Raw genomic sequence first — 27,308 nt, 5'->3', positions numbered from 1 at the left:
CAAACAAAACCCCCCACAAATACTGAACAACCCAAAAATAAACAGCAGGTCGAACAATCCCATTTCATGTCCAGCTGGAGCTATGAGAGACTTTAAACACTGTTAAAACTAGTAACAGTGCAGATTAATGTAGGCATAGAGAATGCTGAGTAGCAGGTTAAAAAAATGGATCCAGCAGCCGGTGCTATCAATAGAAATTATATCCATAGGAAAAAAATATCCATAAAAAGCAGGTATGTGAATCCCTAGACAGAGACTCCCTCAAACCATAAATTTAAAAGCTCATGAACAAATATGCTGTTAAGTAATTTAAGGATTAACAAAATTATTATGAACAAAAGAAAATATTCTAACAAATGCCTACAATAAGGAAAAATGGCCAAATTCCTACACGGTTATTTCCCTCCTTATTTTCCAAGCTTTAAAAGAAAATTCCTATATGCATGCTTCATGTACATTCAGAGAACAAACATATATTCAGAAAACTCCCTCTAATATCTTGTCAAATAAAATGATAAACATTACAAACACTTCAAACTCCTCCAAGGTCTGCTGTTGAATACCATTTCTCAGTAGATGAACTAGCATTATATTTGAACGTCTTACCCTATTGATGTACATTCTCTATCATTTCAGTTTATGAGAGGTTTAGATATCTATAATTTTAACTTCTGAAAATTATTTCTAAGTACAACCAGGAATGTAAAATAGATGATAGGGTATAAAATCACCAGCCATGTTTTCCAGTAGTGGAACTATTCATCCACGAAACAGGTATAAGTCCAATTTGTCAAAGTTAAATGACAGTCATTTTGCAGAAATTAACTTTTCTTTGTGCATTGTTGATTGTGAATGGAGACCATTATTTTTCATTGCCTAGATAGGGATGCAATATTCAGAGCTAAATGAGCATTGAAAACATTCATTCTATGCTTCAGCAATGAACAATCTAAGATACCTAATGGCAAAGCGAGACATTCCCTTTAATCTTTATGAACATATTGTACCCTCTTGAGGTAAAAATGAGAAAGGAGGGGATAAGCTTACTGTATTTTTGATAAATATTTCCCTCAGAAATAGGAGAAATCTTGTATATGCAGATGCAGCAGCTTGCCTGACTGCCAGTCCCTGAAGATCCAGTCATCCTGATGACTGTCTCACAGTTTCTTCCCCTTGGGCACGTCAGTCTCTTTTCATTCCTCTGCTTTATTGGAGATGAGATTTGGGTGCCAATATAGGGAGGAAGTATGTTATACCAATGGGCATAATTTATACACATATGAATGTGTTTCCAAGTATTTGTCTTTGAGATCAGCTCACATTCTAGCTATGATGTTCTATAACAAGACCAGAGACAGAATTTTCTGGACAAGTTACTATACTAATATACTATTTTCCCACAGACATACTTGAAATCTACCTGCTTTCAAGATACATGACTACTGAGTCAAAGAAGATAGTATCAGATCATAATATTTAATAGTAATGTATTACAAGAAAGTTATGTAACTAACAGTGATATTAACCAATGCAATTGACACTAAAAGTGGAAGACCTTAGAAGTTAGAAAAAAAAACTCCACAAAATAATAGTTATTAAATAACAGCATAAGCTTTGCACTACAACTTGTATGAAAAATTTTTCATTTAATGAGATCAAAAATATTTTCTATAGAACCATTTCCCAAACTACATTCCTAAAAGATTTACGGAGGAATGCTGTCTATGGCTGATTACATGTCTCCAGGTATGTGGAGAGTGTTAAAACACAAAAGAACAAAAAAGACAACAATATCAAGCTATTTGGCACCACTACGGGGCAATTTAAACATCTGTGCTCCTTGCATCTATTATCATTCAAATACCAGAGGCCGTAAAGAAAGGTGTACCATGCTTTTTAAGCGGGAAATTTTTTTCTTCCCACTATGAAGGAATCTTAGAGAAATTATTATTATTGTTGTTATTATGATTATTGTTGTTGTTGTTGTCATTGTTGCATTGTTGTTCAAGAACAACAATGATGACGACAACAACAACAACAAAGTAGAATGATCCATAGTAGAATGACCTTCAGATTTATATCACAAACCTTATCAAAGGTCCTCTGTCTCAGACTTGAGCCAGGGCAGTAAATCTTCTCCTAAAAACTCACAGCTGAAGTCAAGAGTAAGCAAAACAAACCCCATAAAATGACTGAACTAATCAGCTCAGAAATCACAAGGCACAACAGATGCTTCATAAATTTCAGGCCCTGTTCTTGACTTTAGCAAACCTAGTACATGGATGCTTTGGGATGCTTTGAACTGATCTTACTAACACTGTTAGCTCTGCTACTGTTATGCAATCTGATTTTAACAAAATTGAAGGGATATACATAGTATCTTTGGTGCATATTAAAAAAAAAAAAAAATTACACAGGCATAAAAAAATTTACATCTGCATATGTTAACAAGGCTGTGAAGTTTGATCTCCACAATATTTTATAGTTCCACTGCCAAAATAATTATTTACCATAAAAATAATTTTCTCTGCTATTAATAATCCATTAACACCCTCACAAAACTGACTTTGAAAATGCTTTTCAATTGTTACGTTACTTTCAGGCTATGCAGTTTGAAAGAGGTACATCTATATTGCTATTTGGAGTTAAAACCTACAGTCATAACCGAGGAAATCAAATACTTTTTCAACACAGCAGGTTGTTTTGTTTAATATTCTAAATAGTATTTATAGAGGTTATTCCCCTCACTTTTCTGTTTTGTTTGTCTGTTTTGTTGTCATTGCTTGTTTGTTGGTTGGGTTTTGTTGTTGTTTGCTTTTATTTGTTTGTGGTTTTGTAATAGTTTGCCTTTATTTATTTATTTAAATCCTGAAAAGCCAGAAAATGAAAACAAACTTTGGCATTTTGGGGTAATAGACCCCTCTAACACACTGCATATAACATGCAAAGTTAATAGCTGTCTCTTAAGTCTTCGTAAGTAAAATTCTCTGTTGACTCAAGAGTCTCAGATGGGATATCAGTCTGCTTCCACTGACTTTTGCTATTTTTGCCAGCTGAAAGTATGATTCCTTGGTTTTATTCCTACTTCAACTAATTTGTATTTTGTGGGGTTTTGCTTTATTTAAGTTTCCTTCTTTGATTTTCAGTAGTGAGTGAGCAACAAAACCCTGTAGAATTCATTAAAACTGAGGGTGGACTTTTCCATTTACTCTATTTAATCACATCATCTCTAGCTGACCACCTCTAGCTGATGCACCACCAGAAGATGGCTGGACACTCTTGGGGTGACCGGCTCACAGGGACACAAAACCCCAGAATGACTCCTCAGTCTGTGCAGAATTGCATCTTGTTATTGGACTGTGACACTCTGGTACCTCTTCTGTTTAAGGGGAGGACTGTATTGTCTGGAATATCTTGACACTACACTGAATACGATTGTTGCCTCGTGGCACTACCTTAATACGAAATGATAGCACTCTCTTGGGTGTACATTTACTCCATTAACTCAAAGCTACCACCACAGACTCTTAAATTTCTAACCCCTGAAGCCTCATTCTACTCAGAAATTGTTGGGTGTCACCTAAAGATGCAGCTGTCCAAGGCAAAGGAGAATATAAACTCAGATATTTAATTTCTCAGGGCAACACTTAAGTGCACCTGTGAAAAAATGGCCTGTAATAAAACAGATGATTCCTTTAACTTTCAATTGGTCATGTAAAAAGGGCCCTAAAACCAGAACGATTCAGAAAAGAGTTTACAGAGGTAGAAATTTAGGAATCATACGAGAATCTTAGATTCCATCTACTGCTGTAAAAACTTACTTCCACAAATAGGTTGCAGACATTGCTTTATGTTTCAGTTGGAGGCATTGTTTTAAATAAGACTGAAGCCTGGATGTCTGCATGTTGTATAGTTTCTATTTCTTTAGAACCTTTTACTCCACTGTATCTTATGTAATATAAGGTAATGAAGGGAAAAACCTTATATTTTTCAATAGCACCCATTTAAAAATACTGAGCGGTTAATTTATTTAGCTTTATCCTTAAGGATAATTAATGAATCATATCCACTAAAATATCTACTGAATTATGACTATTACTTAAAATACAGCCAGAGAATTAAACTAGATTTTTATCCACATTTGTGAAGATTGTTTTAGAAGATTCTTATAGACATTCCCTTGATATTAGTCATTTTTAATCTTAAGTAACTGAGAGCTGTACTTCCTCAGGATCACTGAGTATGCAGTTTTAGAAAAGAGATTAAAAAAATCTACTCTTTTATGCACTGTTCACAGCTAAGTTTTCAGGATATGTAAATCATTTAATAAGCTTATTTGATATTGAGAAAGAAATAGGAGATCTCTACCATTTACTTCAGGCACTAAGTCAGGTGCTGCGATAACTTAGACCTTCAAAGTGTGCATAAAGTTTTCCCCCTTTAATCAGTGAAGAAAGTTTGAACCTTCTGAAGCCAACCTATTGATCTGATCAAGGAATTGGTAAGACTGCTGCAAAGGAAATTATATGAATATATATGGAGAAGAAGTATATAAGGGAATTTAAAAAGTTCCAATTGACCTTTCTCTGTAGTTTTCCTATTATTTTGTGTATTTTTCTCAGAAAACTGTCTCTTCTGCTAGCTTTAAACACCAGAAGATTGTTACATATGGTTTGAGCAAATGAAGAATAGGGAAACAGGAAAGTTATATTGGCTGTCTATGAATCTTTGTAATTGAAGGATTTTTTAATGAATGAAGAAAGAAATGCAACAGATGCTCACTTTCACATAACAGAGGACCTGCTCAACCAAGAGCATACAGGTTTGAGGTGGGAAAGACTGGTGAGCTACATCTGAGTGTGAAACAAAGAGAATCAGGACCAGGGGTCAAAGTCATGAATAAAAAGAACAGGGGGCAGAAGTCAGAACGTATAACTGCTCTGATCACCATGCTCACTATCCAAGAACAGAATAAGACCAACTATGCACCACAGTGCATAGCAGGACTGGATTCTCCCTGGTACTATCTCCCGAACCATGTCTTGATAATGTCTAGGCAGCTGCCAGGAATTAGAATATGGACAACTGGGGGACAGTTCTCAAGCCTGCATTTGGTCCTTTTTGATTCGTGTTTATAGACACAGTTGTAAAAGCCAGATCCTAGCTTGAAATGGCTAGATGATGGTCACTGACTCTTTTGAGAAGGAATGGGATATTAGACAACGGAAACTGGCAAAAGTCTATATAGCACAATTATGTAATAAAATATAAGAAAATATTGTTAGCTAAATATTGCTCACTTTGGTGTGTATTTTACTAGTTATTCAAAAGCTAGGTAGAAAGCTGAAAATAATATAAATACTCCATGAATTAAAGGGGACTTGTGTTTTTATATCTATTAGGAATGTATTTTGTTGCAAACCCATGCAAGATTAACTTTATTTTTGGTTTGTAAGAATTTGTTCTTGACAAAACCAAGCATAATTATATTAATCATTACAGAGGTACTTACACATGAACTATGACAAACAAGAAGGAATGATTCCTGTTCACCTTCTTTAAAGTATTAAGGGCAATCCACACAGTTGTTCCTGAAAGGCTGTACCATTAAATTTTCCTTTGTGAAGACATGGGGCATTCTGGAATAACTTGATGGAAAGAGGAGAGAGATCTGAATGGCTGTTCTGGGCCATTATATGGAATTTGCATTTTCATTTGTCTGACAGGTCCTATTTTCTTTCTATTGGGAGAAAATGTTGAAATTTTACCCACCGAACTTTTATTAATCACAAATGTCTACTTTAAAATTCACAATACTGTGCTTCTGCACTACACAGTCTCAGAACAAGCACTTCATTACAATTTGAGTGTATGTGTGTAATTATTGAAATAGTTGTTTCCTGACTGAAAATTTTAGACATTTTCATTACAAGTTTGGACAAGCTAATATCAATGCTCTGGCTTTTTCTGTTTAATATAATTTTTAAAAAGACCCTTTCAAATGCTAAAACAAATTCAGTCTCTTGTTATATTTTAGGCCAGTACAATATTTATGATATATGAGTCAGAGGATTTTGAGTGCTGCATTTAAGATACACATCACTAACTCTGATACAAAGAAGATAAGCAGACTAGGCAGATGCCATTAGGATAAGTAAACAAATAACATTATTTGGACATGTTTCTAGAGAGTATGAACAGGATCTATAATTTACAAGACCTGAAAATCATACCTTGGGAAAAGGTGAATGAACCCACGGCAACATACAGAAATCCAGCTTGCTCATTTTCTAGGATACCCAAAGCTCAGCAGGTGTACCATTGTTTACATCTTATAGCTGGAGTAGGTACCTCTTCTGAAAGCTCCTTTGGTCACTAACATTTCTACGAATCTCTAGCTAGGACTGGAAAATTTTAAGATAAGCTCTATAAGCCTACAGGTTATCTCCATAAGTGATCTGGAAGATGGCATCAAGGGTACCCAGATGAACTTTGCCAATGACACCAAACTGAGTGGGAAAGTGGACACTTCAGAAGGAAGAGCCACTCTGCAGGATGACCTGGATATGCTGAAACACTGGGCTAACAAGAACCTTATGATGTTCAACAAGGACAAGTGTATGGTCTTGCACCTGGGAAAACCTAATCCAGGAGGGCAGAACAGGCTGGAATCTACCTGGCTTGGGAGCAGCTGTGTGGAAAGGGAGCAGCTGTGTGGAAAGGGAGCTGGGGGCCTTAGTGGACAACAGGCTCAATATGAGTGAGCAGTTCACTGCCGTGGCAAAGAAAGCCAACAGGATGATGGGCTGCATTAGCAAGGGTATAACCAGCAGAAACTAAGGAATCATTATCCTGCTCTACCCAGTGCTTATCAGGCCACATCTGGAAAATTGTGTTCAGTTTTGGTTCCCGCTACACAAAAAAGATGTGTACAGACTCGAAAAGGCTCAGAGAAGGGCCACAAAGATGATCAAAGGACAGGGAAGCTGTCATATCAGGAAAGGCTGAGAGAATTGGGCTTGTTCAGCCTTGAGAAAAGAAGGCTATGGGGAGAAATCATCACCACATTCCAGTATTTAACTGGTGGCTACAAAGAAGATAGAGACTGGGATGATTCCAATTGGATGCAAGAGGGAAATGTTTCATTATGCATATAATCAGCCATTAGAATAATCTCCCAGGGAAGTGGTAGATTCCTCAACATTGGACAGTTTTAAGATTCAGCTGGACAGGGTGCTGGGTCACCTTGTCTAGACTGTGTTTTTGCCAAGAATGGTTGAACCAGATGATCCTTGTGGTTCCTTCCAACCTGGTATTCCATGATTCTCTGATTTAACCTTTTGGTACAATTTTAATGAATATGAAGATGGAACGGAAGAAAGTATGTAAAGACACAAGTCAATGGACACTTAAAATTCCACCAACCCTCAGTGGCATCCTAGACTGTCTGTGAAGGCAGAAATCAGACTTCATTCTCTGCCAATATTTATAAAGCTTATCTAAGCAACCCAGTATGAAGTCTTAAATGAAAAATTATATGTAAATTGCTATACTGGATCAGACTACTTGTCAGACTACCAGTGTCACAGTAGGTGTTTTTAAGTAGAGAGATAACAGACTGTTAATTAGAAGCTGATTTATGCACGGAAGCATGGCTTGCACCTCTTCATTTTTTCATATAATATCATACCTATCTGCATTTACCATGTTAATGTCTACTTGTTTTTATTTTATTCATATTAAGACCATGGTTTCATGCTTATTCAGAATTAAATGTGATAATGTAAAATTTAGTTAAGAATCTTTGCTTTCTCCTGTGAGCAAGACTGAACAGAACTGTCAGCTTAGTTTCTCTTTTCATTCTATTTTCAGTTGTACACAACATCTAGTCTCTTTTAACAATTTGTTCTCAAATATCTATTCCAATCATTCCAGTTCTCAATCTGTTATTTCTTTTTCTTATCATGCAGATCTGAACCTCTCTATGTTCACAGGTTTTATTTACTCACAAAGTAGCACTCCTCTTTGCTTTAGACATGAGTCATTCAAGTCTAAGATAGTCACTAGGCTGTCTTTATAGTCAGTGGAAGAACTTCCAAAAGACAGACCATGCCCTTACTTTAGATGTCTGAGATGGTATAAATTGCTCTCCTGAGCAAGATTTCCCTTGACTATAAAGGAAACTTAGGGTGACTATGGCAAACTTTGTGATGCTTAAGGTAAGTAAAATGAATCCCAACCATATAATCTCAATTGAAAAGAGCATTGCAAGTGATAGCTACTGAAAATTTAAAAATTAACCCTCTGTATTTACTTTAGACTGCTCTTTTTGCACATGAATGCTGTTCTTTTCTCTGAGCTCTGCTGAAAAGTGACCACGGGATTTTACTGACTTCTTTAAAATTCCCACATTATGTATGGTTTGAATTACTCCCTATTACATGGTCTGTCATCACTGAATTTAATCTGCCAGTGGATATCCCCTTTTTTTCATTTTGCTGTACTCCCTGGAGATCTTCAGTTTTTCCTGTCCTTGACTAGTCCAAACAACTTTCTGATATCTGCATATTTTAGAACATTACTGATCACTCAAACATCAGTATTCATAAAATAAACATTAACAAAAAGTGGCTTTTCTTCTGCTGAAAATTCTGTTTATTTTCTGTCAGTTCCAAATAATATCCATGACAACACACTGCTCTTCAAGATTATTTGGTGTTCTCATTAATATGTCCCAGAGTTGTAAGCTTGATTTTTTACAAGAGTCTCCTTTAACTGTTTTTTTGATGTTGCTCTCAAGGAAATTCATTTGACAACAGAGGGAAAATTTTCATTTAAAAAAGAATGCTAATCTGCCATAGGAATATGGATCTCCTAATACTGTTCCCTATTTCAGTTTCTACATTCCACCTATATCTTTAAAGATAACTATGCTTGTGGCGCTCCAATCTTCCAGTCTATCAATTATTTGTAAATTAAAGGATGAATATTTCTTAAGACCAGTTCAGCCACTATGTAGTACATTTCTCCAAAACTCTTAATGGTTTACTGCAATAGGACCCCAAATCAGCCAAAGTCCTGAGGTGCATCTGCTTAGGCCTTTAGCTCTCAAAAAAAATTCAGAAGTCTGTTAAAAGCCAAGACTAAATCTTTGATTTAAAGTCAGGAACTCACATTTGAAACAGAGAAAACTGAAATCAAGCGGTTAACACAGAATGGTAATATAATTTAAAAGCTTTTCTCCCACTGCCTGCTGCATCCTTGCAAGTGGGTCTGTGCTTTCAGCTAATTCAGGGATGCTGAGTGGTAGCAAAAGCTCCTTTTTTTTCACACTATCCTTTTCCTATGCCTGCTCAGCTGGTCCTGAGGAGGAGGTGGAGGAGAAGGAAGAAGAAAAGGAGCAGGATGAAGGAGGAGGCTTCCACCTCCTATCAGAGGTTTTTATTTCACCTAATAATTTCTTAAAGGAATATAATATAGAACTGAGACCACATAATTAAAACAAATACCATCTGTCCCAGCCATGCATGATCAAAGCAAATTATTGCTTTTACATTTGTTAAGTTTTTATCGTGTATTCTAGTGTATTCTCTGCCCTTGAGAGGAGATGGTCCCTGCATTAATGGAAATGCATTTGATTTGACCACGCTGCCTAAGTAAACCTGACAGCATAGATACTGGATCATCTGGATTAGAACAAAGCTCTGAGGTTCTTTTCAGAAGAAACAAAGATCTGGAGTTATAAGCTGCCACTCTGAAAAGTTTAACAGTGGCATGGCAACTTTCTTTATGGACTTTCTTAGCTATTTCCAAATATATAGTGATGTGGCTTGGCATAGCCTACCATACAGTTCAGGTAACTTTCATCACTTCCCATGTGCCATGAGCTGAGAATGTGCAATGGATAGTCATTGCAGCATGGCTGTTGAGTAGTAACTTCCTTCTGTGTCTTGTAAGGAAAAGAAAATTCCACCTGCAGAAGATCTCAGGAGATTAGCCTATCTGTCAAATACAACTAGATATTCAAACTGTACATGGACCACAATAGTGCCATTCAATTAGAAATGAACTCATAAACTAAAATTAGTAGAAGGAATCCAATAACTCAGTGCAATACTGTGAAATTTGCTACAGAACTGGATGTTTTCATGACAGGAAACAGTAGTTCACCTTTAGTACTGAATTCTTTTTCTCATATATCTGAACTCTAAAGTGATTCTAAAATGAAAAGATATCATAAGGCATTAAAAAAAAAACCAAAAACCCGAAGGTGCTGAGGGAGTATTTTATGGTAAATAAGTTTGTAAATGTGTAAATGTATTTGCTGACTTAAACAACAAGAATTTTATTACAAATTATAAACAGGACCTCACATGTTTTTAACCTCTTGTTGGTAAAGCAGAACTAATGCTAAGACAACAGCAACCACATAGTTCATTCATCTCAGCTGAGATCAACATAAATGTTCCCTAAGTTCCAAGTACATAGTCTGTCAGACACGGTTCTGCCAGCCTCATGAGGATAACTACACTAAACCCAAATTTTTTTGGACACACTGCTTCCTTCTTTGTGAAAATTACTCCTTGCTGATAACTACCTTCAGTCCCCATCTCACCATGTCACCTGAGCTCAAGCATCCTGGTAAATGAGTCACATAGCAGTGATTCTGTCCTTTTTTGACAGTTGACTGAGCACAGAGAGGATAAACTCATGCCAATATGACACAGATAGAGCTAGGCAGCTAGAATAAACCTATAAATTAATTTCACTTTCCTCAGCTTCTTTCTATTCCTTTGATGGTTATATAGTTAAGAACAGACCTACTCCTGAGTGCCTAAAAATATCTTATATGTGGGAAGAGAAAGATAATCAAAAGAAAAACTGTTAAGATTATGCAGTTATCTAGACTAGCCAGTGCACAGTACAGTTTCTGATTCTATTGGAAAGTTGTTGCTGTTTCCCATTTGAAGTCATGAATATGTAGAGGCACAGATCACTTGAGTGTGTCTTTTTAAAACATATTCCATTGTGGGTTTTTTCACATTTTTCAGAGGACAAACAGATCAGAGTGCAATACAACATGTCAAGGATCATATGCTGTGCTCTTTAAATAAGCTGGGGGTTTTATTATTTTGTCATAAAAATGCCATGGAACAAGCATTTCAAGAAAGATACTGTTTTTTCTTTATAAATTTGTGCAGAGACTAGCATAACGAAGGACTGACAAGTGGAAGAAGCTTTACCTGTTACTACAGTGGCACAATAAACAACAGAAATAATAATTCACTGTTTAAAAGATAAAGTTCTCCATACTGCCAATTAAAATGTTTTAAACATTTTAAGACTGCCAGAGTTCTTTCAGGTGAGTTCTTGGACATGTGTCCAATACAAGGCTGTGCATTAGAGGGACTAGTCATGTTCCCAGTCATGTTCATCTATATATGAACTGTACAAAAGTAATAAATACTTATTATTGCACAGCAAGTCAGATCTTCAATAGGAATATTCCAACAACTTCCTCGCTTTATTCCAACAACTAATTTCTAAGTGTCCATATTTTCTAACATTCTAATGACTTGCTGAAGAACTGACTGACCTATGGATGTGGGAAGACTCTAAATGAAAATCTGAAAGAATGTATTGACACCAGAAGTTTTGTTTTCAGACAAACATATATTTTGAATTAGTTCATTACATACAACTATCTAATACTTTCTTGGCCTTGCAAACGCGCAGCTATAGAAAGTTAAATGGCTAATGAAGACACAAAGCAAACTGCTTAGAAAATCACTTTTGAAACTCATTTTTTTGGTTTAATTTTTTTGTAAAATGTTGTGATATTACAGAAGCATTAATGGTTACTAATAAGTGGAATTCAGTTGATGAGAATCTTTATATTTGATGTTTGTTATTATTTGATTGTATTGCCTAGGAACTCTCCAGTGATGAAAACAAAGTCTGAAAAATAAATCTCAATAAAATTTGAAGCTGTCACACAAAGAAAACACTCATGTAAGAAACTGTAGGCTTAGATTATGTTGGCAACATATATATATAAAAATATATAATTATTGTTGCTTATCTGGCTATGCTGATTATTATCACACCATACCATGTGCAAAGACAGTTCTTTATTATAATAGAATATTAAAAAATATAATGTCAAGAAAATTCACATTTCTCAAGCTATTAAGTATATAATTATTATCTCACTTAGCATGATTTTTTGAATTACCATTTGAAACACTGTTTATCCTGGAAATGCTCTAACATATACCTACAGTTCACAGTATACTAATGAGTATTTTCTGAATGTTATTTAGAGTCCGAAACTTTGCAAGTAGATTTTGAGATGCAATTATGGAGAAGTTCAATGTGTAAGGCATAGCGAGTGTGTTACACCAGAGAGGGAATAACCAAGCAACAGAGATAGCCTGGAGGAGGATGAGCAGACCAATCTGGATTGGGCTAGAAGCAGCAACTTTATGGTAGATACTTGCAATTTCTGATTTATATTAGGTCACAAATTTGATAGAAAAAATACCTATTTCTTACCTACATTTCCAGTCATTAGGTATGAATTCTGAAAGTCCATCATTCCCATTCCAACAATGTGTATAAAATCTTCAATCACCTGCATTAACTCCACCGAGCCCGGATAGATCTAACAAAGGAAGGTCAGCCAAAATTAACTATGACATGAAAATCTCTACAGCAGCAAATTCAAGTAAAATATAAATGCCATCAAATGAAATGTGAGACTTAACAGTCAAATTGCTCTTACCATGTTTTAATATCAAACACTTACTGTAAAACAACCATTTTGTCATTAGATCCTCAAGTGAACAGATACTACTTCCCATAAAGCTACATGAAATCAGATTTGCACTGGAACTGTGGAATGTTTGCTCTAAGTCACTGCACTTACAAAAAATATTACTGGCCATTGCTTTCATTAGTGGTTAAAGCATTTAATATTCCAGAATAATCCTAATTAAAATATTCTTCCTTCACCTGGAAGATATCTTCAGTAATTTCAGAACTATTGAAACAAACAGCTGAATGCAAACCTTATCATGACCTCTCCAGTACGCTAAATATTTGTTGCTTTAATCAATATTTAAGTGGTATAAATTGTTACTGGCAATACTATTTTCATTGCTGATGTGGAGTAGTAGAATCACAGAGTAGCTGAGATTGGAAGGGGCCTCTGGAGATCATCTAGGTCAACACACTGCTCAGAGCAAGATCAGCTCCAGTAGGTTGCCCAGGACCGCATCCAGTTGGATTTTTAACATCTCCCAGGATGAACACCCCAAAGCCCATCTGCACAACATGTTCTAGCATTCAATTATTCTTACAGTGAAAAGGCTTTTCTTATATTTAAATGGAATTTACTGTATTTTAATTCTTGCCCCATGCTTCTTGTCCTGTCACTGGACACCACTGAGAAGAGTCTAGCTCAGGTTTCTTCTCCTCAGGAATTTTTACCACTGACAGGATTCCCACTGATCACTTTCTCTTTTCCAAGCAAAATAGCATCAACTCTTTCAGCTTCTTCTTGCATATCAGGTGCTTCAATCTCCTAAACACCTGCAGGGCTCTACACTGGGCTCATTCCATTAAGTCCACATCTTGTACTGGGGAGTCCCAAACTGGACACAAGAAACTAAAATAAATTCCAGTAGCCTTTGCATTGCTAATGCAGCCTCTCAGTCTGACTTTCAAAATGGTAAGGACTAGCACATTTCCAAGAAACAGAATTTATTTGCAAAGTTGTAAGCTACTATGATCACAAAAACATTTAAAATTGTTAAATACAGCAATAACGATACATTATTAAAACGGCATTACAAGTCAAAACAAGTATTAATAAGCTTAAGAGTTCTACTCATCACATATATAAAAAATATTTTTCGTTGTTATGGACTGTTATGAACAGGACAATTTTCAGTAATACAGTATTTTGCTATAGAAAAAAATGGATGACATGTTCATGGAGCTTTTTGATTCATATAAGTGAGACATCTGAATTTCACTTTATGAGCAACATTCTACCCATTCTTTCCACTACTGGGACTATAGACTCTAAAAAACGCCTATAGAGGCTATAAATTCCAGCATGCTGTGCTTCATCTTCATCTTGCTTTACCTGTCTAGATCCATTGCTGCTTGATTCAGGACAGAGAATTTCACAACATGCTTTGTTTTCTACATGAATCTTTTTATGAAGGGTAGGGCAGCAACACCATTTTTATGAAGAATTTGTTGTGAAATTTATGATCTGAACATTTTGCAAATGCTCCTTCAGGTGAAGGAGATTTAACTTACATTTTTCTAATGATGATTTATTGAGGTAGTAAGCGTGGGTTTTTCATCCATCTCATTCATGGCACACACACTATCAGATTATGTACTTAGGACAAATTTCAGTGAAAAGATTTTTTCACCCTAGTTCTTGCACATAAAAATTTATAGCAATAAATTCAGCACAAACACTCAAGCAGTCAGTGTTATAGACGTACTTTTCATTTTTATATATCTGAAGTACTGGTTAATCAACAGGGTGCCAGCAGATGGTGATGAAGAAGATACAGAATATCTCCTCTGTTTTGAAACACCAGTATGAACTTGTGGACTTGGTTTCCTGCGTGCAGTGCTTTACATCAGCTCTTAACAAAAGGCGAGTATTAAAGTGAGTTCTGCTTATCTGAAAGCTATATAACCTGTAATTAATGGTATCAACCACTGGCTTTTAATCTAGAATAAAGGATGTGCTGAGATATTGCAGCTGTATACTTCATAGAAAGTCAGTAATTTGCTGACAGTAAGATTGTCTTTCCAGCAAAAAATCCACAAAACAGCCTAAGAGATCAATGCTAAGAGTAGCTGTGGAGTTCAAGAAAACCATGCAAGCTGGCAAAAAGTTGATTAGACTTTACTGAGAAAAAGACAGCCGGGTGGCTGAACTGGAAACAGAATCACCTTTACCCTTTATTAATGAGTCGATATTTTTTGCACTAGATTGCATTCACAGCACATAATGACTTGTATACGTTCTTTTTAAGTTCAATTCCTACATTGATTTTGAAAAAAAAAAATAAAAATTGCATGAGATGCAGTAACTTCAAATAATATTGTTTCTGTTTTAAAATGTAATTCTATTTAACCATAACATTTCAGTGTTTTATCCAAAATAAGACAGAAACTAGTATTTGGTATAGGATTTTTTTTTTTCAAAATATCAAAGGAAAAAATAATCTTAGGAGTACTTAGGAGTCCAGCTCACTCTTCCTAGCCAGTATGAAGAGCTACTTGCTTCAATAGTTTCTTTGAGATTGTTTGTGTAACTGCCTAAGAACAGTAACAAGACCTATGCTATGGTTTCTTTGGGTGTTGTAGTTCAGGAGTCTGCGATTTAGTGAATTCACCAGTTTTGTCATCAGGCAGCTGTGACGCTGCTACTTCTGCGTTCAGCTCATCTTGGTGCTCGCTTGGGTTCCTGCCTGCCTACCAGTGCTGTACTCAGGTCTATGAGATAATGAATTATATACAGAAAGGAGTGTCCTGGTTATAGAGCTGGGATAGAGTTTATTTTCTTCCTAGTAGCTGGCATAGTACTGTGTTTTGGATTTGGTATGAGAATAATGTTGATAATACACTGACGTTTTGGTTGTTGCTGAGCAATGCTTACACAGATTCAAGGCCTTTTAGCTCCTCATACCACCCTGTCAGCGAGTAGGCTACTGATACACAAAAGATTGGAAGGAGAAAAGTGGGACAACTGACCCCAATTGACCAAAGGGATATTCCATACCACATGACATCATGCTCAGTATACAAGCTAGGGGAAGAAGGAAGGGGAGGATGTTTGGAGTTACTCTGTTTGTCTTCCCCAGTAACCATTATGCGTGATGAAGCCCTGCTTTCCTGGAGATGGCTGAACACCTGCCTGCCGAAGGGAAGCGGTGAATGAATTCCTTGTTTTGCTTTGTTTGTTTGCACAGCTTTTGCTTTCCGTGTTAAACTGTCTTTATCTCAATCAGTAAGTTTTCTCACTTTCATCCTTCCAACTCTCTCCCCCATCCCACTGGTGGCAAATGAGCAAGTGGCTGTGTGGTGCTTAGTTGCTGGCTGGGGTTAAACCACAAGGAGCTACAGAAAAGTAGAAATCAATTGTCTTCTCTCCATTTTTCAACACTGCAGCAGCAATGATAGCACAGAACTGGAAATTTGCTATTTCCTCTTCTACCTCCATGTTCCCACCGTTTCTTCTTACGTGCTGTCATTTCCCTGATCTTCATGGGACAGAGAGTGGATACGGCTTGGGAAAGCAGGCAGGTTGGAGGTAGAAGAAAACAAGGCCAATAACATACAGATGTATCCTGACTGTTCAGTAGTGGGGCTAAAATAGTTTGTTGATATTGGTTCCTCAGTCTTGGTGCTGTTAATAGAAACTTCCCACATGCATGTGATTTTGTTGCTTCTATCTACCACCACTAAAGAAAATTACATACTTTGTCTATTTTTGTAGCTGGGTCTTACACAGAGGAACAGAAAAACAATAAAAGAAAAACACAGTTTCTGGTTAATCACATTGGGTCAGCTGCAGCATCATATGACTACTGCAAGATCTGAATTGGTAGCAAAAAGTCCTGATCTTCCCTTTTTCAGTCATATTAAAAAGATAAAATCACAAAAATGAAGTCAAATAGCTTCAAAGACCTTTGAACACCTAGTGATTTACTGGCAACCACATTAAAAGTGGACAACTTTCAAGTATCTATACAACACAGCAGCAATGACCATACAAGAACAGATCAAAGATGTGTGTAAGCTGTTTTCTTGCCTTTGACAGTGGTGAATAGCAGATGTCTAAGGAAAAATATTAAGGGGCATGCACATAGTGATACTTCTTTTGGAATTCTTGCCCAGCCTTTAGCACTTTTTTCCCAAAGGACTTCCTTAAGCAAAAGCGAGATCTTTCCATAAACAGCTCTATACTGACATTTTTTTCATGAATTTGACTATTTAATTTTTAACTCGTGTACTATATGTGGTAAAAAGTTCTGCAACCTGACCTTCTGTAGAAAAAGTATCTCCTAGTTTTCATTCTGAATCTGCCACTATTTTATGTCCTTTTGTTATTTTACAAGAAGCATGAGTGGATAGTTTAATCATTCCTGCATGAAAATTTTTCAATACACTCCTGATTTTAAAAGCCTCTATTGCACATTAGTGCAGTTGACTCTTTTCCATAATGAAATATCTGCTTTGTTTAATCATTCTTCATAAAGAAATGTTTCCCTTCCCTTAGCTGCCTCCGTAATTTTTTCCTCTGTGCATAATTATATGTTCATCCTTATTGTCACTGTTAATTGTATCTGAATAAATTTGATAGTTCTATGGTCATGTTCATGAACATCAATATTAACCTTGTCCTATAATGTTACTGGTATAAGCATATAGGAAATACTTATATCCAAGGAAAAAATGGTTCTCATTTGAATTTTAAACTCTTGTATTATAATTAACATTTTTTGTTAGAATTTACTATTTTATAAAATGGTATCATAATTTCTAACTTAGTCCCAAAATTTGTCAGTCTTAAAGATCACAACTGTTGTCTGAAACACAAGCTTTTAAAAAAGGTGTACTGCTAAAATTTCTGGACGTTCTTCAGTGATGTTGTATGAGTTCTTCGGGCAAGTTTTGATGTGTTCTGTTTCATAAAAGCATCATTGCAGCTAGCCTTTAATAGCATTTTTCACCTTTCATATGTACTTCATTACAACATCAAAAGGACAGACATCCCATGGAATGCAATGTTCATCAAGAGAAACCCCTCATAGTCTTAATATAATTTCAATCTAAGGAATTAGCCAACAGGTCCTGGATTTACTCCTTTTTGAAAAGGATCAGTTATTTCCAAAATATGGTCTCACTTAGGATTTCCTTTCAACTACAGCACAGTGTAAGTTTAACCTGATATTTGAAACCATACATTCCACTTTGTCATGACTTACTGAAATAATATGTGGCTTCTGATACAACAAATGTCATAATACACGTAGTTTCCAATTTTTTGAATTTATGAGTTACAAAATGCCACTCCTACCTGCTGTGCATCTTCCCATTTCTCTTTGTTTTCTTCATCTAAGAGGTTACTAATGATTTGAAAGAAGTTCTGAAAAATCAGATAAATAAAAGAAGAGTAAAATGACATTCAATTACATAAACAGCAATATCTTTAAATTGACATCAAGAAAGTTTTCCTTTCTCTATTACAGATGCAGTTCTGCAGTCTATTTTCTTTCACTAGAAGAGAGAATAAAATAATATATCAGACCGATAAAAGTGCACATATATTTTTTGGTTAATTGTTAATTTCTGGCCATATATTCAGGTACCATACTACTGCTTTGTATAAAATAAAAACCATTTTAAATGTTCTAAACTTCTAAATGTGACGGTGTTCTGTGTTCAAATTGCTCTTATTCCAGAAACCAGACAAAAAAAGAGCAAAAAACCCAAAGTACACTAAGAAATAACTAGGCTCTGGGTCACTAGTTTCTATTCAAAACATTAAAATGATCCATAATGACCATAAATAGGGCATACAATGGTATTTCACTGATAAATGCTGTGTGAAACCTTGTGCATATTACTTTTAACAAGTTACATTTGCCTCTGCTCTTTTAATAATTTCAACAGTAAAGGAAAAATTAATTTCTGTTTCTTTGACCATAAACTGTTAATTTCTTTATCTGATTTTCCTATTCATTTAACTATAAGGGAGGGGAAAAAAAAAAAAAAAAAGGAAAAAAGTCAAGGCTTTTAGCTTTCAGATCACGCATTTTGGAAAGACATTTTCTTCCAAGTGTTTGTGGAGAACATTCCTTTCTAATTTTGTCTGCTCTCTGTACAAATTTATCTTCCCAACTTCATCTTCGAAAGCCAAAGAAGTGTGTTCTTCTCAGCTTTGCATCACTTTTTGTGCAGAATGTAAATTTTGTCTATAGCTTGTCACTTGTAATTTAGCTTTTCCTTCATAAAAGATTCTTGTAGTTTCAACTGGCCTTAGCTGAAGGGTGCAATTAAGATCCTCACCACCTCTGAAAAAACTTTAAGTGGAATACAAATCATAGGACCCTATTGGTCCTTCACCTGCACTTACTTCTTAGCCATTTTTGGGGGGATAAATAGGACTTAAATAAGATTTAAGTAAGAAGTAACTTTAATTCACTATTTAATGAAAATACGAAGTATTCAACGGCACAGTGACCGAAATGAGAGCAGAAATAACTTCAAACCTTAGCATACTATGGATATTATGGTTGTGCTTGAAAAATACATTAATTTCAAAATATGAAATATTGCAGACATTTTAGGTGTCTCACAACCATATAAGTAAAACATCAGAGAATACAAAATCAAACAAAACTTGTGAAAACTATTTTTTCATTGAAACTATTTTTACATAAAAACATTTTTACCACTTTAATCTTGTCCAACCACTAACTACTTGAAAAGCTAAAGGATCGATCCTTGCATCATCATTAGGAAGTTAATTATGCTAACCATAAAATTTAAATAGATAAAAATTGCTTTAATTTGGCAAATTTAATATAGAGGTGACAGACACTTTGGTGAACTTGGGCAAAATAATGCTGTACATTAATGAGGGAACAATTCTTCTCTCATTGAAGTCAGCAGCAAAATGCTCATAAACTTCAGTAACAAAAAACTCCATGAAAAGAAGGGAAATGGCTCAGCAAGCTTCTGTGAAAATGACAAGTATGCATTGGGACTGGATGATGGGGATTAAAGACAGGACATAAAAGAAAAATATTCTCATGGTTTGATCCAGTTTGCAGTGATACAGAAGGGAAATTGCCAGTAAAGCTGAAGAAGAGGAAAATGTAGCTACATACTTTTATATAGCAAGAATACATTTCATCTCTTTCAGGAACTCAGGAGCAAAATAAAGCATACTGAAAAGAGTTATGTTTACTATTCATTACAAAGGATTTGCCATCTTAACCAGGCTGGGAAATCATAATTGTGTAAATGCAACTTCAGCTAGGAAAAATGTGCAATTTTATTGGTCCCTCAAGTAAAATAAACTATACTGGCCAAAGCAGTTTTACGGCACTATAACCACATCTACTCTAGGATATTATGATTTTGGTAAAGAGTTCTACTACGCAGAGTTGGCTTTAGGGTGATTTTGCCAGAGGAAAACACTTTAAAGTATGACAGTTCTGCGCTCTTCCAATGTAATACCATGGAGATGCAGTGGACTGAAATTTTAGCTAACTTTAAGTTGCTAGGGTGCCAGCAGTAGCCTAGCTGTAGCAGCATGGAGCTCAGTGTGGGATAATTTATCATACTAAGGAGCTGTTTCGAAGCTGGTTTTGTACTACATTGCAGTGACTGATTTCCGTGCAGAAACAGTCCAAGCCTTAATTGCAAAAGTACCCATGTCCATGTAATGAGATCTATCTGAGAGTAGCCAGATTGCCTCAAAATCACTCAGGAGGTACAAATGTTTCCTGCGGATGATAAATTACATGATTTTGCTAATAATGTTATGCGATCATTAAATCTCATGTTTATTTTAGGTACATGAAAGCATTAAAATGACCAATAATTAATAGAAATAGATGTGAAAAAGTTGATAAATAATCATAGACTCAAGCACAAACAAATGCCAAGCCATAACTGATTTAATATGTACTTTGTATTTGTATGAAGATTTTTCATTCAGCAATACTGGTGCTTTGTGAATTAAACTGAGAGATGATTAAATGGCTTTGCTGCTTCAATAATACATAGATACAAGATGCACTCCAAAAATGTGACAGAGGAATAGCATTTTAAAAGTCTTTCACCTCCTTTGGCTATTTTCTTGTTCATTGCAGTAATGCTGCAAGAAACAACATTGCCCTTTAGTAAAGTGATTGACAGGTGTGAAGGCTACATTTTAGAAGCATTATGGATGTGATCTGATGGTACTACTGCAGTAAACACTGGACCTCCTTGCAGAATCAAGCTCCTTCCTCTCATGGCAGGGCTTACGTATTGCTGAACTGGCCACTATAGAAAATGTTGTGACAGGCAGAACCGAATTTTGAAGTCCTTTATTTTTGCCAGGCTTTTCTGAGGATAATTTCAGTTCAGTCAGGAATGGACAATTATGTTTTCCTAATTTAATTTCCTTCCTTTCAATCTTTTTCTTCTGTAACACAATTGCTGCAGTTCTCTGCTCCAGTCCAAATTCTTTGACCCTCTCTGCAGGAATAAAGCTGTCATAAATCCTTTTATACAGTTAGAGAAGAATTCCTCGCTAGGAGGAATTAATGGATAGTCTTAAGTCACCTCCACTTTGGACTTCAGTATAAGGAGTGTGTGTGGGAGGGGAAAGGTGGGGGGGGAAAAGCATTGGGCAATCCTGTTAATCCCTGACTGACAGCAATGGTCCCTGTGGCTAATATAAATGGGATTATGTTGCTTAAACTTCTTTGAGGAGAAACCTTGTTTCCTGTTGGTTGCTGGATCAGAGGATTGTACAACCTACTTTGTCATCCTGCCCTGAAAGGCAGCTCCTTTCCTGCCGTATACACTTTTCCTTTCTTCGTTTTAATGGAGGTGGAAGTGTTGGGTTTTCTATAGACCTTTAAAAATACTATTACCTAAAATTTATAATCTACTTTGCTGACATCATGTCAAATGATAAATCATGACTTTCAGGGATTTTAAACCTCACTCATGACCTTCTGAAAATTTCTTTAAAACAAAAACCCAACGCCTAAGAAATCCTACTCTCTATCTGATGCAAAATATTCTTCCTCAGAAAGAAGAACCTTGGTATTTTTGTGCAAATTAATTTCATTTTCACCTTTTTGTCACTTATTTTGATGATGGCCTAAAAAGTATGAAAATATGTGTTAGTGAAAATAAAAATTAAATACAATTCTCCAGAGCATGGTAGCACACAACGTATGTTTATATATGGGAAAATTTTGGTTTCTCAGAAATTGACAGTAAAATCTAAACTGATGTTACTGAGCCAGGATTTCATTTTGTATCATCAGAACTCCATAACAGAAACATTACTTAATATATCCCCTGCGCAAAACATACGCTTCATTCTGATTTTACATGCATTGGTTTTTGGATTTTACCTTAGCTTGCAATTTGTTAAACTTTTTTTATTTTTTAATTGAGTTTCAGTGCCTTTTTAACAGTGAGATTTAAGAGCCCTCTTCTAAATCCTGAAACACAGGTATTTCTTTGGTTTGAGAAATACTTTCTTATTTCCTTCACAATATGGTTTACAAATTTTTGCCTTTTATAATTTCTTGACTTCAATATGGTTAATTAAAATGTATTAAAATAGTACTAATAACATTGCCAGTTCCCCCATTATATTATTATATATTTTGGAAACAGCTCTACGTTGCTGAAAGGAACAGTACTTTTGGTAATGTCATCAACAAGAAAATAATCAAATTCTCTAATGTATGTAAACTGCAAATGATCTGATCTGCTAAGCCCATGAAAATAACTTTTGTGCCATGCAGTTTCTCAAGGCTGTTCTACCACAGATTTCTGTAGTGCCTGTGAACCATGAAGAAGCCCATCACATTGGGCTGTAAGACTGCTGAATGCATGAAAGATTTTCAGTAAACAACACCCTGCTCAATAGTAAAACTTACTGAAAGTAGGAAAATATATTGACTCTTACACAATTTAGAAAAAAAAGAAAAAGAAAAAGAAAAAAAAGGAAAGGAAAGGAAAGGAAAGGAAAGGAAAGGAAAGGAAAGGAAAGGAAAGGAAAGGAAAGGAAAGGAAAGGAAAGGAAAGGAAAGGAAAGGAAAGGAAAGGAAAGGAAAGGAAAGGAAAGGAAAGGAAAGGAAAGGAAAGGAAAGGAAAGGAAAGGAAAGGAAAGGAAAGGGAGGAAAAGGGCAGAAAAAAGGAAGAAAAAGGAAAAGGAAAGGAAAGAAAAGGAAAAGAAAGAAGAAAAAATGAAAGGAAAGGAAAGGAAAGGAAAGGAAAGGAAAGGAAAGGAAAGGAAAGGAAAGGAAAGGAAAGGAAAGGAAAGGAAAGGGGAAAAGGAAAGGGGAAAGGAAAGGGGAAAAGGAAAGGGAAAAGAAAAGGGAAGAAAAAAAGAAAAGAGAAAAGAAAAGAAAAAAAGAAAAGAAAAGAAAAGAAAAGAGAAAAGAAAACAATAAAAAGAGAAAAGAAAAGAAAGAAAAGGATTGTACAGACAAAATATATTTTGAAATGTACTGCTCAAACAAAATATTACTGTCAGATGGCTACAGGCCAACACAGGAAACATTGGTTTTATGTAGAAGTTCATTTTTCTTTGTGCTTATAAAAATGAGAAAACTGAAAATATAATAGTAAGCTTCTGAAAACTTAACTCTGGAAAAATTGTCTTTTCCAAGATACCTCTATTTATCTGCATGCATATATTCCAAAGTGTATTTATAATCTATGCTTACCTTTACACAAACAAAAATGTACACATGACTTGCATTAATAACTTCATTATTAATTTATGAATGAGCATGAAAGTCTCTTTTTCATAAATAATATATACATCTACCTTCTTGGTATTTTTTTCAGCACATATACAGTCTTTGAAAAGTTTCTAAACTTCTCAGATATAGATGAAACCAATATCCTGATCTAGAAGTCCTGTGAAAAATTTTTTTGATTAGCATTACATAATGAGTAGTGCAGCCCATTATGTAGAAATAATTACAGTTTTCATCTCTGATGATATTTTAATAGGCCTCTTGCACAAGAAGAGTTAATATATCATGTGGAATAAAAAACTCATATCAAACATACTATGCATCACTCCTATGCACTTTTAATGAATATTATTTATTTGAACTGAAGAAGCAATGCCAGAATTACATAACTAGACACTGAGGATTTCTGAACTGAAATGAACTAGAACAAAAAAAAAACTAGTGAATTGCTTAGTGAAAAAAACAAACAATCAAGCAAACAAACAAACAAACCCAATATATCCCTATCAATAAAACTAAATGTTGAAGGAGAAAGATACTGAAAAGTTTACCAAGAAAGGATATTGCAGTTTTCACTTGCTGTGTTATTTTGAGTAGCTGATTCTTTTCCTTTTTTACAGTTGTATCTTAGTTTTATGTGAAAAATGTTTATGTCTATCATTTAGTTTCCTCAGTGGGTAAAACAGGTGACATGAAGTATGCTGACATAAACCCCATCAATTGAAACATTACCCTTACACTGTTTCTCTTACCTGCACCCCATCAGATGCAGGGATATAACTTGCTCTTTTAAATGTGTCTGTGACATTTCTGAGAATTTCCACAGAAACAAGAAGGTCCCCTGCGTAAAAGTTTTTCCTCTGAGTTAGATCCAATAGTGTCTTTGTTACTTGGGACATGCCATCACCAGCCAACGTCCTCTGTCCTTTCGCAAGGTGCTCTTTAATCTATACCAGAAAAATAAAATGAGTATCAGAACCTACTATACTGAGAAAAAAGGTATGACAAATTCTAAATATAACAAAAATATTAAATAATAAAGCTATTATGATATTACATATTAAAGCCATTATAACAAAGCTCATCCTGATAAAGTAGCAGAGTATGATGACAGAATTATTGTGTTTATCAGAGGAGCATGGATTTTTTACTGAAAGATTCTGAAGTTGTTATGTTTCACCCATTTGTTTCTTTTTGAACACCAACAATTTCTCAATATCCATGTTGTCAAAGGAACTGCCACGATGGAACAAGGAGCTGCTTTTCCTCAGAGGAACAGCTGTACAACCACTATTGCCACTCATTAAACAACTAAAAGCTCTGAAATGAGTAAATGCTAAGGCAATTCTTGTTATAGTCTAGTTTACTATAGGGAAGTTTACCCTTCATCTCTGCCAGCCCAGCTTAGCTAGTAAATACAATAGTGATAGTTTAGGTGGAAGCTGATTATGGTGCTCTCTTCTGTAGTACTGACAACAGAAAGCTGCTAACTTGGAATGATCATGTTTGTTTTTTCAAGAAATGCAAAATTAAAATATTAATTGTTCCTGTGTATCAGACAAGAGAAGATGCTTGAGTGGTAGCTCTCCAAATAGATCTGTACATGGCCATTGATAAAAGTAATCCAAAATGAATATGCTGGTAGAAGAGTCCTCCTGATAAGAAGGTAAACTTGTGGATCTGATTAAATCTTAAAGCTGCCTCAGCATCCTAGGAAGATGCATAGTGTATCACAAAGATGTCACAAGGCCAGCCAAGGCTGAAAAAGAGTGCATTGTTTAAACAACTTATTTTTAAATATGCATATGAATTTATGTAGAAAAACATAAGTTCTTCCAAATGGAAGCCAAATTAAAGAAAATATAAATTACCTGAAACAGACCTCACACAAAGCTGAAGAGAAGATTCTGTGCAACTGGCAAAAAAAATGCTGATACCATCTCTGTAAATGTATCTTCAGTTGCTTTTTAACTTGGTCTTATTACTGACATAGAGAGGAAAGGATGACTAGTGTAACATAATTTGGTGGTGAGGCGGAAGGAAGAGTGTAAAGATACCTTTTGTCACTTCCAGATCTCTCCAGCTACTTTGTGTGGATATATGTGGCTTCATTTTTTTTTTTTTTTTTTAAGGATAGAATAGGTAGCAAACATAGAACAGTGATTAAATGTTAAAAATAATTTTTGTGAAAGCAATTTAAAAAATGCAATCATCCTCTGACATACACAATCTAATTACTTCTTTTTTTTTTTTCATTCTGTTGGATCATACTTTTGTTACCTTCTCATCCAGTCTCAAGTAACCCAGATATGTGTAACACAGCTTGGGCTGGTAAAGTGGCTACTTTAACATATATCTATGGCCTTAAGTTGTCTTTGTAGCAGCTGAGGATTGTTAGGACCACAACATGCTTGCCCAAACTCTAGAAATATTTAAGACCTGGGATAACACCTGTCTGCTGCCGTATGGACAGGGAAAGAATCTACTCTGTACCATGAGTACTGAGGTACAACCATAATTGTGCAATCAAATATTTTCAACAAAGATTTCAGTGAGGAGAACTGAGGCAGTTAGTTAATTTGCTGTTTTGTTTTGAAACCCAAATATTTCAGTAGAAATACCACCCCTCAGTCTTCAGAATACTTTAAGAAGTAATTAGGCAAGAAGCATGCTTGCAGAAATCCTATTGTGCAATTTCTATTCATTTTGGAAGGAGGCTTTGAAAGTAATCTTGTAGCAAAATAAGAGTGGAGAAAATCATTTGAGTAAATTCAGGGATCTGATGTCGTACACATAACATTATAGACATTATAGTTCTTGGGAACAAGCGAAAGCAAATAAGAACTTGATTTGTGATTTTTTGTATGAAATGTTGTCATTGCCTCATGTCCTCACACTCTGTGTCTGTTCAGCAAATTAAAAGAGCAGCAGCTAGCACAGTAACACAGAATAGTAAAACTTTTGCTGGAACCCATCCAGCTGTTCACTGATCCCAGAGCATATTTTCCGATTTTGAGGATTAACAACGTTCAGTGTGTCTTTAATCAAGCCCGAAACACATGCAACATAAAAGACAGTCCATAAAGCTGAACTCCTAAATCTAACACATGCCTCAGAATGTACTAGGCCAAAGGCATCATACAACTTGAAGGCAGAGCTTAAGAGAGAACAAAGAAGTTCTTTCTATTCCAGTAACAACAGCAAAGGTATCAGTCCTCATAAAATCTCTACGGTGCTCTTATGCTTGTATAAAACACTGGTAGAAAAGCTGTCGATCTGTTTAGCTCAACATGTTATTTTATATTGCATTATTTTGCTTCCTCTTGCTATATCTGTATGTTCACCCCTCCATTTGTTTTTCCATGTTCCGACTAGACTTTAAACTCACATTTTAAAGATGGAAGTGCCCAATTTGTTGATTTCAGACCATGGATAGTACATGTAATTCTTGGTCTTAGCTGCTTTCGGAATGCAAATAATAAATTTAAATTACCCTAGTTTTGATTGTCTTTCAGGCTTTTGAGATCTGTTTTCAGAGAAAAAATTTACAGATTTCTATCAGCAGAAGTGGGAGCTGTAGTGTTCCCCTTAAGTGCTTTCAGCAAGACATTTTGATTGCTTTTGGACCCCATTATAAAAAAGGTCTCTAGCACAACATATAGAACTAAATTATTGCATCTGCTTCAGAAGTATCCAGGGTTGTGGTGCAGGTGGTTTAAAGTACCTCAGAATTAACAGCTCTTAAAATTACAGCTCAGT

General features: G+C 35.4%; 1 protein-coding gene across 1 annotated transcript in view; it reads right to left on the bottom strand.

Annotated features, from left to right (window-relative positions):
• The window catches only part of ADGRB3 (adhesion G protein-coupled receptor B3), a gene marked incomplete at its 5' end in the record, with an annotated part of 442,349 nt that overhangs the window by 201,724 nt on the left and 213,317 nt on the right, over window positions 1-27,308 (bottom strand). Inside the window, 3 exons of the mRNA XM_080341055.1 lie at window positions 12,556-12,664; window positions 18,119-18,187; window positions 24,302-24,496. Coding sequence (XP_080197181.1) covers window positions 12,556-12,664; window positions 18,119-18,187; window positions 24,302-24,496 — 373 coding nt within the window. The remainder of the gene's footprint in view (window positions 1-12,555; window positions 12,665-18,118; window positions 18,188-24,301; window positions 24,497-27,308) is intronic.

Source organism: Nesoenas mayeri (genome assembly GCF_963082525.1).
Source record: "Nesoenas mayeri genome assembly, chromosome: 3".
Classification (NCBI taxonomy): Eukaryota; Metazoa; Chordata; class Aves; order Columbiformes; family Columbidae; genus Nesoenas; species Nesoenas mayeri.
Note: the sequence above shows the minus strand (reverse complement) of the source record. Positions and strands in the feature narration are given on the sequence as shown.